Here is a 15,575-nt window from a genome sequence, read left to right as displayed (position 1 = left end):
GAAGAATGTGTAGAAAAATGTACAAAATATGTGGATGTGCAGCTGCTCAATGTTCGAGACAGCTTATCTGGAGATTTTGAAGTCCGATTCGCATGTAATGCATACCATTCTCTTCGTCTTCGAAAGAGCTTCGCGTGGATATCTTAAACGTCTCAATCGGAGTTCGGTAGAAGAAGTTATGGCCGTTTTACCAAGACTGCACAGTGCAGTGACATAGCTGGCGACCCGCCAGGTTCGCATGCAAACGAACCTAGCGACCCGCCAGCATTCCACGAAAAAAACGCCGTAAGCAGCTGGCGACTCGCCAGCTTCGACGCACACCCAACCTGGCGACTCGCCAGCTTCGTCGGACAGCTTATTTCGGGCCCAAAGTCAACCCTAGGTATATATATGCCTAGGAAACGCCTCCAAACACAACTTACACGCCTTCAACCCCAAAAATACTACTTTTTCACCTAGGAAGAAGAGAAGAACGAGCAGAGGACAAGTATTCATCGCAAGATTGAAGACGAGACCTCCAATCCGCCCAATCCAATTCTAGGAGTTTCTACTTTTAGTTTTATTCTTGTTCAAACAATGTTTTTGAATATTTCTTTGAATATTTCTTTAACTTTTGCGATGAACATGAGTAGCTAAATCCTTCGTAGAGTTCTACGGGGGAGATACAATGATTCTTATGTTTAATTGATTTCCTTTTTCTATGCCTTGGCTCATGTGGTCATTTTGATTTCTTCTGTGCTTATACGTTTATTTGACTGATCACCTTATAAATGCATGTGGATTTTACTACAAGAACTGAGAAGTGAGTAGTTTAATTTGAAAGAGAAGAAATTGACGTCCTTGCCAATATAATCGAGAGATTTGAGCCTTTGAATGAAGCTAAGTATCTTAGGAGCTATTAGGAGTTGTTACCTTAGTTCTAGGAAGGAGACTTCGGTTCTAGGTAGCAATCTACAAATTATATGCTTTGAGAAAAGATATAGTTTTACCTTAGTGATAGCTTAATAACCCTTGAGACCCTTTGTTGGCATAGTTAGGAAGTTAGTTGAGCATAGGATAGTTGTTATCGATCCCGTAGGATTCTACCCTTCTCATCTTTAATCTACATCCGTTTCTTATTTGCTTTTAGTTCTCTAGTTGTTTTTAATTGTTTTTACCTTGCTTTCAAATAGATTTAGAAAAACCAAAATTCCTATTCATCTAGATAGTAGTTGAGGTTGGTTCGTGGTAATTAGGTTGACACTCATTGTCTCTGTGGATACGATACTCTTTGCTTACTATTTGCTACATTAGCCCCATACACTTGTGGGTATACTTGTGTTAAAAATAAGTTGAGTCAAGTTTTTGGCGCCGTTGCCGGGGACAATTTAGTGTTACTATAGCCTAATATCGTGATAAAAATTAAGATTACTAATTTAGATTTTACTTGCTTTATTTTTCTTTTCTTTTTGAGTTATTCTCACTTTTGTGTTTTTCTTTTCAGGTTGTATGCTCACTCGCTCTAAGGGGCAACCATTAGAGTTATTCGATCCTGAGATCGAAGCATCCAACCGAAGGAGAAACGCTCAGAGAAGGCTCAACCAAAGGCGATCACTTTCGCCTCTTAAGGGAGAACCGCCTGCTCCTGTTACAGTAACAATGGCGGACAACGAAGAGAACAATGTACCACATCCAGATCCGATAGTCCAACAACTCCAATTACAACTTGCAGATGTGGTGAAACAACTGAAAGAAAAAGAGGAACAACAAACCATGGTGCCAGTGCAAAATATGTACGCTTACAGAGGGGTGGAGGACCCACCAATTGGCAACGATGGGATCGATGCCAATCATTTTGAGCTCAAGCCAGGATTGCTAAATATGGCTGAGGCTAATGCTTTCGCGGGGAAGGCCAATGAAGATCCCAACAAGCATCTTACCAAGTTTATTCAGATCAGTAACACGGTGAAGCTTAATGGGGTGAGAGATGAACAAATCAGACTAAGGCTATTCCCATTTTCCTTGAGAGATGATGCTAGAGATTGGTACGACAGCATGGGGTCAGGATCTGTTAAAACGTGGGATGCCATGGTAGACTTATTTTTGGAGAAGTATTTCCCACCCAGTGAAGTTCTAAGGAGGCAAGCAGAGATAATTCAATTTAAGATGAAGCCTCATGAGACAATCCGAGAAGCATGGGCTAGATTCAAGACACTGCTGAAAAGATGCCCCAAACATGGTCTAAGTCCGGGACACCAAGTCATAACTTTTTATAGGGGATGTACTCCAGAGGCAATGCGTGAACTGAATTGGAGCGCCGGAGGAGCATTACTTCAATTAGGAGAGAATGATGCCATGCAAGTGATTGAGAGAGTAGCTTCCACTGATGAAGGATGGAATAATGAAAGAAACACGTCGTACAGGGTGACATCTGTTGTAGAAGATGAGAGGATAGACAAGCTGTCTCAGCAGCTAGATCTTTTAACCACTCAATTGGGAATCATGGAGATGAGACAGCCTGGACCAGAACTGCAGGGAGGAGTTGAAAATGTGAACTATGTGCACCAAGGAGGAAATAATAGGAACTTCAACAACTATCGCCCCAACCAAGGGGGTGGTAACTATAACCACTATGGTAACAAGGTGCATCCCAATCTTTCATATGGGAATCCCAACAATGCTCTGCAACCACCACCGGGATTCACAGTAGCTAATGGAATGGTCGATGAGCAGAAGAAGCCTACTACAGAAGATATCTTGGCAGCATTCATGATTCAGACTACCAAGTACATGGAGAAAACTGACAAGTATATGGAGATTACTAATCAAAGGTTAGGAAAAGTTGAGAATGACGTGCAAAGCTTGAATGTACACATGAAGAGCATTGACAATCAGATAAGTCAGATCTCTCAAGCTGTGGGAGTCCAACATCAACCAGGCCAATTCCCAGCACAGACCATAAACAATCCCAAGGACTGCAAGGCCATACACTTGAGAGGTGGTAAAAGCTATGAAGGTCCTTCCATGCCTATAGAGGAAAAGAAGAGTACTCCAGAAGAAGATGTCAGAGCAGAAGAGAATTCCAAGGGAAAGAATAAGGTGGACATTCAGACCAAGAAAGACGCAATGCCAGAAAAGCTGCCCTCTCCCCCCATTCCTATGACAGTTAGAGTGCCCTTCCCATTTGCGGTGAAGAAGAAGAAGTTGGATGAGCAATTCCCCAAATTTCTCGATATTTTTAGGAAGGTGCACATTAATATACCATTGGTGGAAGCTCTGCAAGAGATGCCTACGTATGCAAAGTTCCTAAAAGATGTGCTCTCTAAGAAGAAGAAGTGGATTGATTATGAGATTGTGAACATATCTGAAAATTGTAGTGCGATAATTCAAAAGAAGCTACCTGCCAAGCTTAAAGATCCTGGGAGTTTCAATATCTCATGCGTTATTGGAAATGACAGACAGACAAAGGCACTGTGTGATTTGGGGGCGAGCATAAATTTGATGCCATTATCATTTTTCAGAAAGATGAAGATCGACACTCTCAAGCCGACTACAATCACACTCCAGATGGCAAATAGATCGGTCACCTATCCTAAAGGAATTGTTGAGGATGTTCTAGTGAAGGTACACGACTTCATATTTCCCGTCGATTTTGTAGTGTTGGATATGGAGGAAGACATGAATGTGCCGCTTATCCTAGGGCGCTCATTCCTAGCAACGGGAAAAGCATTGATAGATATAGCAAAGGGAGAGCTCACTCTTCGTATGGGCAACAAACGACACATTTTGTCTATCTATAATGCTATGAAGAGTCGTGAAGATGAGGAACTTGTTATGAAGATGGAGTGCAAAGCTGTGCATGTTGTAGAGGTCCAAAAGACACAAGCAATTGAGTCCAAATTGGGGGATTTTTCATTGCCACGATGGATGTTTGGTTCACGTGGTGGATCAATTTCTAAAGAAGAGACTGCATCAAATCCTAAAGTGAAGGAGAAGAAAACAAAAGCTGCAAATTCACCCAAAGTGGAAACCAAAATTTGTGATGGAGCTTTGAAAACTACTTGGTGGAAGAAGAGATTGGCTAGATCATATGCTTCCAAGATTGATAGAAAATCCAACACCACCATTTATGGCGTGACATGATGCAGCTCATGGAGGACGTCGAGCCAACGACGATAACCAAAGGCACTGTAGGGGAGGTAACCCCTAGTAGGTAACTTTTAAGTTTATCGTTTCATTTTATTTTTGGTGTGTTTTTTTTTTGTGCTTGCTTACCATTTAAGTCTCCCTTCTCCACCAACTTTTCAAACTTATTCTTTGCTTAGCTTTGAATAAGTTTGGGGGGATGATATGGTGGATAGGGACACTAACGAGGTACGTATCTTATTGCTTTTTGTTGCTTTATTTTTTTTAGGATAGAATTATTTTTGTTAGAACTCCATGAATTTTTGCTTTGATTGGTTGGGATTTATTGAAAAAAAAATTTGAAATTGAATTGAAAAAACTTGGTAGTAATTTGGGTGAAGACTAGTCGTCTATGATAAAAGAACCTTCCACTTTGAGCTATCACTTGACCATTGACTTGAGAGTTTGAGTAATAGGATGCATAAGTAATGAATTGCTTGTTTGCCTTGATTCATGCTATTTGCCCAGTGAGACTTGAGCTTTTAATTCTTTCATGTGTGATTTATCATCAATGATGTATGTGTTTCTAGAACTTGCTCCTTGTCTTCTTGAGTCTACATAGTGACCTTAAAGATAGGGGAAGATGTTAGGCTATTGTTGTTAGCCTCATTTCTACCTAAACACTAACCTTAGTATATAATAATACCCTTGATAGCCAAGTTTGAGCCTATTGCCTTTTCTTTTGTCAAGCTAATCAAAGGGGTTGGGAATCCTAGACTCTAGAATTGTTGAGCTATGAATAGAAGAATGTGGAGAGTTTAGTTGTTGAAAGAAATTGGTCGTGTTTAGCTTATCAAGTTGAAAGTTGGTTGTACTTAGAAAAAAAAAAAAAAGAAGAGAATGAAGAGAAAAAAAAAATGGAAAAGAAGAAAAAAAAAAGAGAAAGAACAAAAAAAAAAGAAAAAATATTGTATATAGAGAATAATTTGAGGTCTTTGGAAGTTGGGAAGAAATTAGACAAAGTCTAGTTATTGTGGAAAAGTGTTTTGGCAAATGGTTGAAGTTAAAAGTTGATTGTTGTAATTTCTTGGGATTTTATCTTATTGGGAATTTAGCCACTTTAGCCAAATATAACCCTACCTACCAAAGAGCCTACATTATAACCTAAACAAAAGACCTTTCGGACTCTAGATTTATTGTCACACGAAGTAGAGGAGAGGTTAGACATTGAGCAAGCCTATGGTAAACCATGCATTTTTGATTGATTTGAGTGTTACTTGATATCTTATACACTTTGAGTGAGGTGAATATACACACATATATACATTCCGAGTGAAGCATGAATCTAAGGTGATATACGAGTTAGTAGTAAAAGTGCATTCGACGGCTTAACTTGATGGAATTTGTATTGTGATATGCTCCTTTATTACGTATTAATTGAGACGATAATGATGTCTAGAACTCTTTTGAATCCAAGTTTCTTCTAGTTCTTTTTCTTCATTGCTCGAGGACTAGCAATTGTTTAAGTTTGGGGGAGTTGATTCACTTGGATTTTACATGATTTTAGAGGGTAGTTTTACTTGGTTTTGATCATATATTGTGTACTTTGAGACATGGTTATAGCTACTTCTCTATTATGTTGGTATTTTGACCATTTTGTGAAGAATGTGTAGAAAAATGTACAAAATATGTGGATGTGCAGCTGCTCAATGTTCGAGACATCTTATCTGGAGATTTTGAAAGTCCGATTCGCATGTAATGCATACCATTCTCTTCGTCTTCGAAAGAGCTTCGCGTGGATATCTTAAACGTCTCAATCGGAGTTCGGTAGAAGAAGTTATGGCCGTTTTACCAAGACTGCGCAGTGCAGTGACATAGCTGGCGACCCGCCAGGTTCGCATGCAAACGAACCTGGCGACCCGCCAGCATTCCACGAAAAAAACGCCGTAAGCAGCTGGCGACTCGCCAGCTTCGACGCACACCCAACCTGGCGACTCGCCAGCTTCGTCGGACAGCTTATTTCGGGCCCAAAGTCAACCATAGGTATATATATGCCTAGGAAACGCCTCCAAACACAACTTACACGCCTTCAACCCCAAAAATACTACTTTTTCACCTAGGAAGAAGAGAAGAACGAGCAGAGGACGAGTATTCATCGCAAGATTGAAGACGAGACCTCCAATCCGCCCAATCCAATTCTAGGAGTTTCTACTTTTAGTTTTATTCTTGTTCAAACAATGTTTTTGAATATTTCTTTGAATATTTCTTTAACTTTTGCGATGAACATGAGTAGCTAAATCCTTCGTAGAGTTCTACGGGGGAGATACAATGATTCTTATGTTTAATTGATTTTCTTTTTCTATGCCTTGGCTCATGTGGTCATTTTGATTTCTTCTGTGCTTATACGTTTATTTGACTGATCACCTTATAAATGCATGTGGATTTTACTACAAGAACTGAGAAGTGAGTAGTTTAATTTGAAAGAGAAGAAATTGACGTCCTTGCCAATATAATCGAGAGATTTGAGCCTTTGAATGAAGCTAAGTATCTTAGGAGCTATTAAGAGTTGTTACCTTAGTTCTAGGAAGGAGACTTCGGTTCTAGGTAGCAATCTACAAATTATATGCTTTGAGAAAAGATATAGTTTTACCTTAGTGATAGCTTAATAACCCTTGAGACCCTTTGTTGGCATAGTTAGGAAGTTAGTTGAGCATAGGATAGTTGTTATCGATCCCGTAGGATTCTACCCTTCTCATCTTTAATTTACATCCGTTTTCTTATTTGCTTTTAGTTCTCTAGTTGTTTTTAATTGTTTTTACCTTGCTTTCAAATAGATTTAGAAAAACCAAAATTCCGATTCATCTAGATAGTAGTTGAGGTTGGTTCGTGGTAATTAGGTTGACACTCATTGTCTCTGTGGATACGATACTCTTTGCTTACTATTTGTTACATTAGCCCCATACACTTGTGGGTATACTTGTGTTAAAAATAAGTTGAGTCAGTTCCGAGCTCCCAAGACAAGCTACTGGCTATTCTGAGAATTTCTACTATATTTTTTATTTATTTTGTTTATAATAATTAGTGGTAAAGTCAGAGTTTTGATTCTCACAGATTCATATCACAATTAACGGTTAGGAGTTATGGATATTTTTCACTGTTGGTCTTTTTTAGAAGTAGTTGCGATATAAATAATAGGAAGGTACGACTTACGAGAGAGATGAATAAAGAAAGATAAATTCGACTTTGATAGAAATCGGTAATGGCGCCATCATAATTAACACTCTCCCTTGATATTACTCTTATCATGTTAAATCTGTTAGAAATTAAAATCCACATTTGTTATGCCATGTGAATGTCGGCAACTGCAAGTTTCCAAGCATTGAAATATGGATGGAAAATTGAGGGGAAATTGATGTATGTTAGTTTTGATAACTGTGTGACATTGTGTCAACACTATAAGTTGTATTCCATTCTCAAACACAAATGTGGGACATACTTCAAAGAAAATTCAAAATAAAAGAAAATAAAATTATTTTTTGTAGACAAAGATAGTAGAATGTATGATTATAGGCTCAAAATTTGTCATAGATCTAGTAATTAAAAGTTACTACTCACTATTAAGAATCGTTATGTTATCTTTTTTTTCTATCAAATTAAGACATCGTCTGTTAAAATTAAAATTTTATCAATCTTAAAAGAATTTTTCTTCTAAATTATTTTTTTATGAAAATAAGATTTATTATTTCTTTTAGTCGTATTAAATATTTATTTTACATTGATTAAATTCACGATTTTTGCATTGCATATTTATTTCAATTTTAGCTTAACACCTTGATTAGAATAAGGCGTTAAATCTTACATTAAATGTTAATTCACCTAAACAAAAAATTAATTTCATGTGATTAAATAGACATGACTTATCTAGGAGATACTTTGGGTTCCGCCAACAATATTGAACGAATATGAAACCTCAATTTTTTAATGTTCTACATTTAGATAGTCAGCATCCCCCCAACAGCGATATATACTTTCTTTAATTTTTTAACAGTTGTGGTATAATTTGATATCAAAATACTGAAGGTTAACTTAAACTTTTTGGAGATCGAATTCAATAATTTAATTCAACCCAATTCCCAGACTTACAATAGCACTTTCGTGTGTAGTATTGGCAAAAAAGTGTTTGGTATACAAACGTGTATGTGTGAACATGCATAATGATTCTTTTTCCTACATTTTCCAATGGGGCATGGCTTCTGTCTACACAGCTTTTCTCTTTGGAGGACTGGAAAAAAGAGCTTAATCATGCTTCTTTTTTCTTTCTTGGTTGTTTCCTCTCCTTTCCATAAAGGTGTTGTAACTAACTAACTAACTAAGATTAAAGCCTCGAATCTTTTATCCAATCACCTTTCCTCAATGTATAAATATTGAATGGACAAAATTAGTACTCATGTCTTATAAAGGGGAAATATCACATAGAACTTGAATGTCAAGTGAGTTGATTTTCTTTCCACTATTTATAGAGTACAAATGTGTTTGGTTAGGGATACAAGGAGATTTGCATAGACCTCATCCCAAAAACTTACAGATTTCTCGATTCAGTTAAAGTCAATTTTAAGAAATTTTAGTTCAATGTCACTATCGGGATTAATATTGACATAGCTTCCAATTCAAGATTACCAATTTCAGACTCCTTTTTAATTTATTTTAATTATCATACTTAAGATATTATATGTCTATTAATTAATCAAATCTGCTGCTAGTTCAACTTATAATAATTATTTCTTTATTCATATAGTGCTAAGAGTTCTGAAGCTCATCGATGCACAAACTTACTAGTACCAAAAATACATGTAAGTATATAGAGTAGATCTAGTATAGCCAAAAGTAAATAGTAATAATTGATATGGCTCTATCGAATATTAACCAACGCAACATCATGTTTTAGGTAGTGAAACAATATTGTATCATACTAGATCAAATACATTTAGTATTTGTTAAATTATACTCCTTCCGTCCCACAATAATTGTCACTCTTATTGTAGGCACGAGTTTTAAGAAATGTAAAGAAAAGTTAGTTGAAAAAATTAGTGGAATGTGAGACCCACTTTTTTATATTGTTTATAATGAAATGTGAGTGAAGTGAGTTAGTGGAATATGCGACCTACTTACCATTCATGGTAAAATGAAGTGTAACAATTATATATTATGGGATGAACCAAAATAGAAAAGAGTGATAATTAATTATTGTGGGACAGAAGTAGTAATTTACATTAAGTATACTAGTATATTGGTTGCAACATTAACAATATAATTTTATAATTTTTAGACAAATTATCCCTAAATTGTTTTCCCCATTTGTGTACCCATATCGAGAAACTCCGAGAAAGTGTCTCAATTAACTTTTCATTTTCTTGTCTGAAATATGTATTGTTAAATTTTTAACTTATAAAAAATCAACAAATAAGTTCAGTTGAAATGTCTGCCCGACCTACAGGCAACTAGAAACGCAAAGCATATTAGTGCTAAAGAAATACTCCCTCCGTTTCATAGTAATGGAGGTGTTTCATTTTGGCACGGAGATTAAGAAAAATTGTGTTAGGTAAGTTAAGTAAAGGGAGAATAAAGTGAAAAATGAAAAAGATAGAGAGATGAAGAGAGAAAAAAGTAAGAGAGAGTAAAGTATGTGTGGAAAAATGTGTTGACTTTTACTAAAAAGGGAAATGACTCTATTACTATGGAACGTACCAAAATAGCACAATGACTCTATTACTATGGAACGGAGGGAGTAGATTCTTATTCATGAATTCATAATATGCTTCATGGGCAAATGAAACAAGTAATTTTTCAACTAAAAAGAAATCCCCAAATTACCAAAGCCATTAAAACGTTATGTCGTTATCCAGTGCATGATGACTAATGGAGAAGTTGATAATCAGGTGGAGATTATCCCCTGAGCTGAGAATTTTAAGGAAAACATTCACAACCAACATAATGTGCATATGTACCAAGACCAATGGACATATCCATCCCACTTATATACCAAACTTTCCTAGTGGACGAGGTTATATGTACTCCTCAAGACGACGATCCATGATGCTCGAAACACAGTCGAGGAAAGCACCTTCACTTGAGCCAGGGAGGACAGAGTCAAGAGCTTCTTCCACTATCTCTTCGATGACAGATATCTTCCTCACTGTTTCTCTGCACATCAAGTTGCCTATGACGAATGGGGTGAGCCCTTTCTCAGAGCCTTTCTTCAGAAGCATAGTCGAGATGCGTAATACACGAGCACAATCATTTGGTAGCTCCCACCCATGGAACTTGAGTAAGGCAATGTCCATCTCTGCATCCATTGCCCTTATATATTCGAGGGTGTCGGTGCCAAAAGGCTGGCGAGCTTGAGGCCAGTAAAGCCAGTCGAACGTGCAATCTTCAAACTACAGTGATGGAAGTAAAGAGATCAGAATGTGCGATTGTAAGGAATGGATGACAAGCAAATTAATTTTGTATTTATCAACATATCATGATGAAATGAAAAATCTGTATAGGTAATAACGTGTCTTATTTCTGGCATGATCCTTGCATACAGATGCAGTGAGGTTACGATGTTTGCTCTGTGTACCATTTGAGTTTATGCCACAAGAGCCTAACTCAATTCAAAGCATGAAACACAAAAATATGACATTTTAACATAAGATTGGACGTTGTCAAAGGCACAATATACACTTGTACAACATGTATCATGAAAGATTAAAAAAACGAGGTTTACATGAATCTATGGATACTATATAAAAAATGATATACGAAGGTAGATGAGAGTCATGAGACTTACACTATATGGCAAGCAATATCCATGATCAATAGGGATGAGCACAGTTCGACCATCTTCACTTTTACTTACTAATATATTTCCTGCATGTCTATCTGCATTCGCCATCCTCATATCCAACACAGCAATCTTGTGAACTTCCTCGACGGGGAAGGCACCTGGCCCCATGTCTTCACAACTTCCATTGTTCTCCATGAACATTTGCAATGAACCAGTCTTGACAGAAACACCACCAGGATGATTAAAACCTTCATGTAGGCATTTCACATAAACAGTAGGAGGAACACCAGCGAAGCCCCTAACATCACCAGAGAAAGAACGGTTACCGCTCTTTGGATGATCCAGTAAAAAGACAGCGCACTCCCTCACTGCACCCTCGCCAACTCTTGTTCCCTTCTTCAAACCTTCTCCATCCTCCGATAAGGGTAGCCCTCGAGGGTTATTCTCAGCCAAAGGCTCCTCATCTGTTGGCTTAAAAACAGACAGATATTTAGTTCCTGACGAATCAAGCATAAAATATGCACCTCCTGTGCCCTCCAAAGACCTAATTGGATAATTACCCTGGTCCAGTCCTTCCCTAGTAGCATTAATCATATTGCTAATCTCCAGAGGCAATTCGGTCTTTGGGTTTATAATTACAGGCTCCAATACAGTTTCTCTTTCAGGGGCCTTCCTTGGCACATAATCATAAGGCTTATGTTCCCTTTCTACATCACATTCTCTTACATCTTTCGGCTGTGGTGCAACAATTGACAGCTCGAAGTTCTTCCCAACTGGTGAGCCCCTAATTTTAGCAGATTTCCTAACAAACAAATGTATCACAGCATCTGTATTATCCTTAGAGAGATCATTTATCAACCTCTGATCCTCAATCGGCTTGCCATTCAGCAACACCTCATGATCCTCAATGAGCTCCGATTTTCTTTTTGCAATCTGACGCTTGACATAACCAACATCCCGGCTCCTTTCCACCTGAAACTCGAACTCTTTCCCACAACATGTTCTCACTTTAATAACCTGAAGGTCCTTGAGGCGAAGGACCAAATGCAGAACATTCCCATCACTCAAACCGTAGTCCCGCACGAGGGATTTGCTTCGAGCCAGTTCCCTACCACCACAGACCAACTTTTGGTTCCTACGTATAATCCCTTTACAGCTCTGGATTCGGACCATCACAGATTCAATTGAATCGGATTCCAAAACCCGCATTGGGACCTTGGAACCCGGCATAGCCACAAACAGCAAAATCGACTCTTGACTATGTTCAGGCGATAGAGGAGGTAAAAATGTCATACTATCCTCACGGACCGGGACAATCGAAACCAATCCCGCAGAAGACATTTTCCTGTGTTTTTCTAAACCTCACCTCAGAATCCCCAAACCCCTACAAGAAACTACACTACCAAATCCTAAAGAACCAAATATCTAACAATTCATTATATACAAGGCTTTCACCTTTACACCACAATCTATACCCAAATGCAGTAACCTAAAACTACCCGGAATTCACAGAAACACCACACAAACCCTAACAGGATTCGTGATTGGCCATTCAATCAAAACATGAGAAATCGAAGAATACTAGAAAAGCTAAACTTTCACAAACGAAGCTTCAGGAATCGAATCAAAACAGCGCCTCTGCTATTACCGAATAAATTTCCAGCGGGAAAAAGGGTTTCTTACCGAAGAGCAAGGGCCGAAGTAACCGGCGCCCTCGGAAGAGGAGAATGATTAAATCGGCAAGAAATTAGAGTGAGAACAACGGGCTTCGCGGGGATTGAATGGAGAATAGGTGCAAGGGAGAATTGAGAATTTTCTTCTTCCCTTTTTTTGGTATGTTGTGAGTGTGTTTGGTTGGAGAAGAAGAAAGCAAACGCGGTTTTAGCTGGGCGTTGAATTTCCACTTTCACGGTAAATGATCAACCATTTTAACGCCGTTATTCATTTTTTTTTCTATCACCAAAAATTGGAGTGATTGTACGTGTTCAGTGTTGCTGATTGGTACACGTGGAAATTAGCATTCACTTTTTCATAAATTTTGAAACGTTAAATCAAAGGCTTTTAATTTGTTGAAGAAAAAATGTGAGTATGTTGCCTTGACGGCCCTCACACACTCCGGCCTGACATTATATGAGAAAGGCTTTTAATTTGTTTTACTTAAACTTAGAGGTATAAAAATTACAGTCTTTACGCTTAAAGCTTTTACAAAAATATCAAGATTTCACTAATATTTTAAAAAAAGTTCAAACATATATATTAGAGGTTGCGAATTTGATTGGTTCACTTGAAATCGATCCACGTGGCAATTAAGGTCTAAGATGTGTAGTACTATTATGCAAATGTATTGGTTCTCTCGAAATCGGTCCATCATTTTGATGTATTAACTTGATTTATTCCAACGTTTTGAGATATTTACTTGATTTTGTACTGTACAAAAACATTGAATCAGAACTAGTATTATGCAACTAACATTTTCAAACTCTATTGAAATCATTGACATCTTAATGTTTTGATAGCCTTCATAAGTTTCGTATAATTGAGATGTTGAATGTTGCAAAATACTATAGATAAAAAACATAACACAATGGAGTATATATTTTCCAAAATTTCCAGACAATAGCACAATCTGGTCAAAGAGAAACAGATGAAGCTTATGGATTACCTTGGGCGGTCTGGCAACAACAAAAGCATTTCCATTTCTTATGCCTATAATATTTGACATAAGAAATGCTGTTGGCAATTTTTTGGTCTAATTTGTTTCTAGTCGATGAATTCTAAGATTAAACATTTTCAAGACTATAAAAATATTCCAAGTTGTTGTAACATGACTACAGGGAAAGATACCCGCATATATTATAGAGTTCCACAAGAAAAACAGCAATACCCAAACATCTCTCCTAACAACCATACAAGATAAGTTGTCTGATGTCCAAGTTCAAACAATGATAAAAATCAAATTTAAAATTGCTTTAAACACTACTACTATATCCAAAGAAGAGGAGTACTACGTGATTGGTTTAACATAATGAAATTGAAAAAATTGGATGCCTTATCAGTTATCAAATAGGCTCAACTCAGATCATATCACCAAAACAAATCAACATTGCTTGCTCTCTAAAACAGCTTCTTAAAACAAGTTAAGGCTCTTACTAAATAGTAACATCAAATCCACGCCAAAAAGGATAAATACACAGCTCAAACTTTATAAAAGAAAATAAAGCAGGAATAATAACAAAATTGAAAAGAAGAAGAAAGAAAGAGAGGATAACAAATAAACTTAAGGGGTCAAAGACATATATAAAGAATATGGTACAAAAGGAATGCATGTTGAGATACTTGTTGAAATACTAAAAACATGTTTGGCAGGTCAAATAAGACCAATGCAAAAGAGACAATTCTCTCCCACCAATGCTCATGACCATCTAAAGCTAGCAATTAGCATTTCTCAAATTTACATGGATAATCAAATATATTCTTGAATCCATACTGGATAAAAGAACAAACTAAGCCATTAGCCATATCATATAGTATATATGTAGATTTGAATTGATATGTTTCATATCTAAAAGAAGGCATATGTAAGACTTGTCATTTACCTGCTCCATAATCAAGGTTCTCTATGCTTGAATGAAGATATTCATGCAACTTTAGCAGCTTTTTGTTCTCTTGTTTGACTTTCCTGTCTAGGCCATTAAAAAGGTGAGTTTATCTGCTTCATCCACACGGTGAAATAGGTCTCTTTGATGAATTCAATCTCCCTAAGCCGTTCGTGAGCTGAGTAGGCACTTTTTCTGTCTGGAGTTGGCCAGCTTCGTCAACCTAAGTAGATTTAGAATTCCGTATGTCGCCCATTAAGGATGATGCATCACTTGTGGTATTACAAGTCTGGCGAGTCCAAATATCTGTTTCTTTTTGTGTACGGATACTCCAGAAACTTTTTTAGAGATACAAACATCATAACCTGAGGATATTCTGGATGTTTATGAATGATTTAGGCTATCCACATCTCCTTGTCAAGTTTCACTATCCATGCTGTAATCTTCAAACGGATATGAAAAGTCATCTAGTCCACTTATAGAGATAGGGTCACTGGATTTTTCAGTTAAATCCATTGCCGGGCTTGTGTTACCAGATGCTGTGAATACGTACCAAACTAGAACTATCAGTGCATTCATTGTTTCCAACATCATCTTTTTGGTTCACCTCTCGAAAGGGACTCCCTTGCTTCCTTGGCAGATTTTATGATGCTCAGTTTTTTTGGCAAAAAATTTTGTATTTCCTGAACCATCAGAATGTACAAGTCTGAGAATGCTGAAACCTCTTTTTCATTGCTCACTTCAGGTCTCAAGCTTTTAGGGATGATGTAATGGAGATCTGTCTCACATTCCTCATCTGAAGCTACACTAATGAACAGTTCAATATCATCGTCTGTGTCTGTGTCAGTGACAGACATGTTTTCTCCTCTCGAGTCACGGGCATGCCTTGTCATTGCCCTGATTTCTTCAATTTTCACCTGAAATTCATTTCCCCATATTTCCAGTTGATTAGTCAACCCCTTTTCCTTAATAAGTTGTCCATTATCAAGTTGAGGCCTCTTGAACAACACACCTTTAGGGTTAACCTGCACCTGCATTACTTTCAC

At 37.3% G+C, this 15,575-nt stretch overlaps 2 protein-coding genes across 2 annotated transcripts; one reads left to right on the top strand and one right to left on the bottom strand.

Moving 5' to 3' along the window:
- Positions 1–1,638: 1,638 nt before the first annotated feature.
- On the top strand, positions 1,639–4,122 carry LOC125191389 (uncharacterized). The gene is made up of 2 exons (XM_089061442.1): positions 1,639–3,447; positions 3,547–4,122. Exons 1-2 carry the CDS (start codon positions 1,639–1,641, stop codon positions 4,120–4,122), a joined length of 2,385 nt encoding a protein of 794 aa, XP_088917568.1.
- Positions 4,123–9,932: 5,810 nt separating this feature from the next.
- LOC125205671 (phosphatidylinositol 4-kinase gamma 4-like) lies at positions 9,933–12,822 on the bottom strand. The gene is made up of 2 exons (XM_048104732.2): positions 10,937–12,822; positions 9,933–10,541 (listed from the first exon to the last, which is right to left on the bottom strand). The coding sequence occupies exons 1-2, from the start codon at positions 12,272–12,274 to the stop codon at positions 10,167–10,169; spliced, it is 1,713 nt and encodes a 570-aa protein (XP_047960689.1). The 5' UTR covers positions 12,275–12,822; the 3' UTR covers positions 9,933–10,166.
- Positions 12,823–15,575: the final 2,753 nt, after the last annotated feature.

Source organism: Salvia hispanica, chromosome 6 (assembly GCF_029641045.1).
Source record: "Salvia hispanica isolate PSC_SH4W2 chromosome 6, Shi_PSC_v1, whole genome shotgun sequence".
Taxonomy (NCBI): Eukaryota; Viridiplantae; Streptophyta; class Magnoliopsida; order Lamiales; family Lamiaceae; genus Salvia; species Salvia hispanica.
This window is presented reverse-complemented; position numbering and strand designations above follow the sequence as displayed.

Bases quoted from the DNA above. Each gene is read 5' to 3' on its own strand.
- LOC125191389 (XM_089061442.1), top strand. From the start codon at position 1,639: ATGGCGGACAACGAAGAGAACAATGTACCACATCCAGATCCGATAGTC. The intron at 3,448-3,546 runs GCACTGTGTGAT...ATCACACTCCAG, and splicing joins GAAATGACAGACAGACAAAG to ATGGCAAATAGATCGGTCAC.
- LOC125205671 (XM_048104732.2), bottom strand. From the start codon at position 12,274: ATGTCTTCTGCGGGATTGGTTTCGATTGTCCCGGTCCGTGAGGATAGT. The intron at 10,542-10,936 runs GTAAGTCTCATG...CCATCACTGTAG, and splicing joins GATATTGCTTGCCATATAGT to TTTGAAGATTGCACGTTCGA.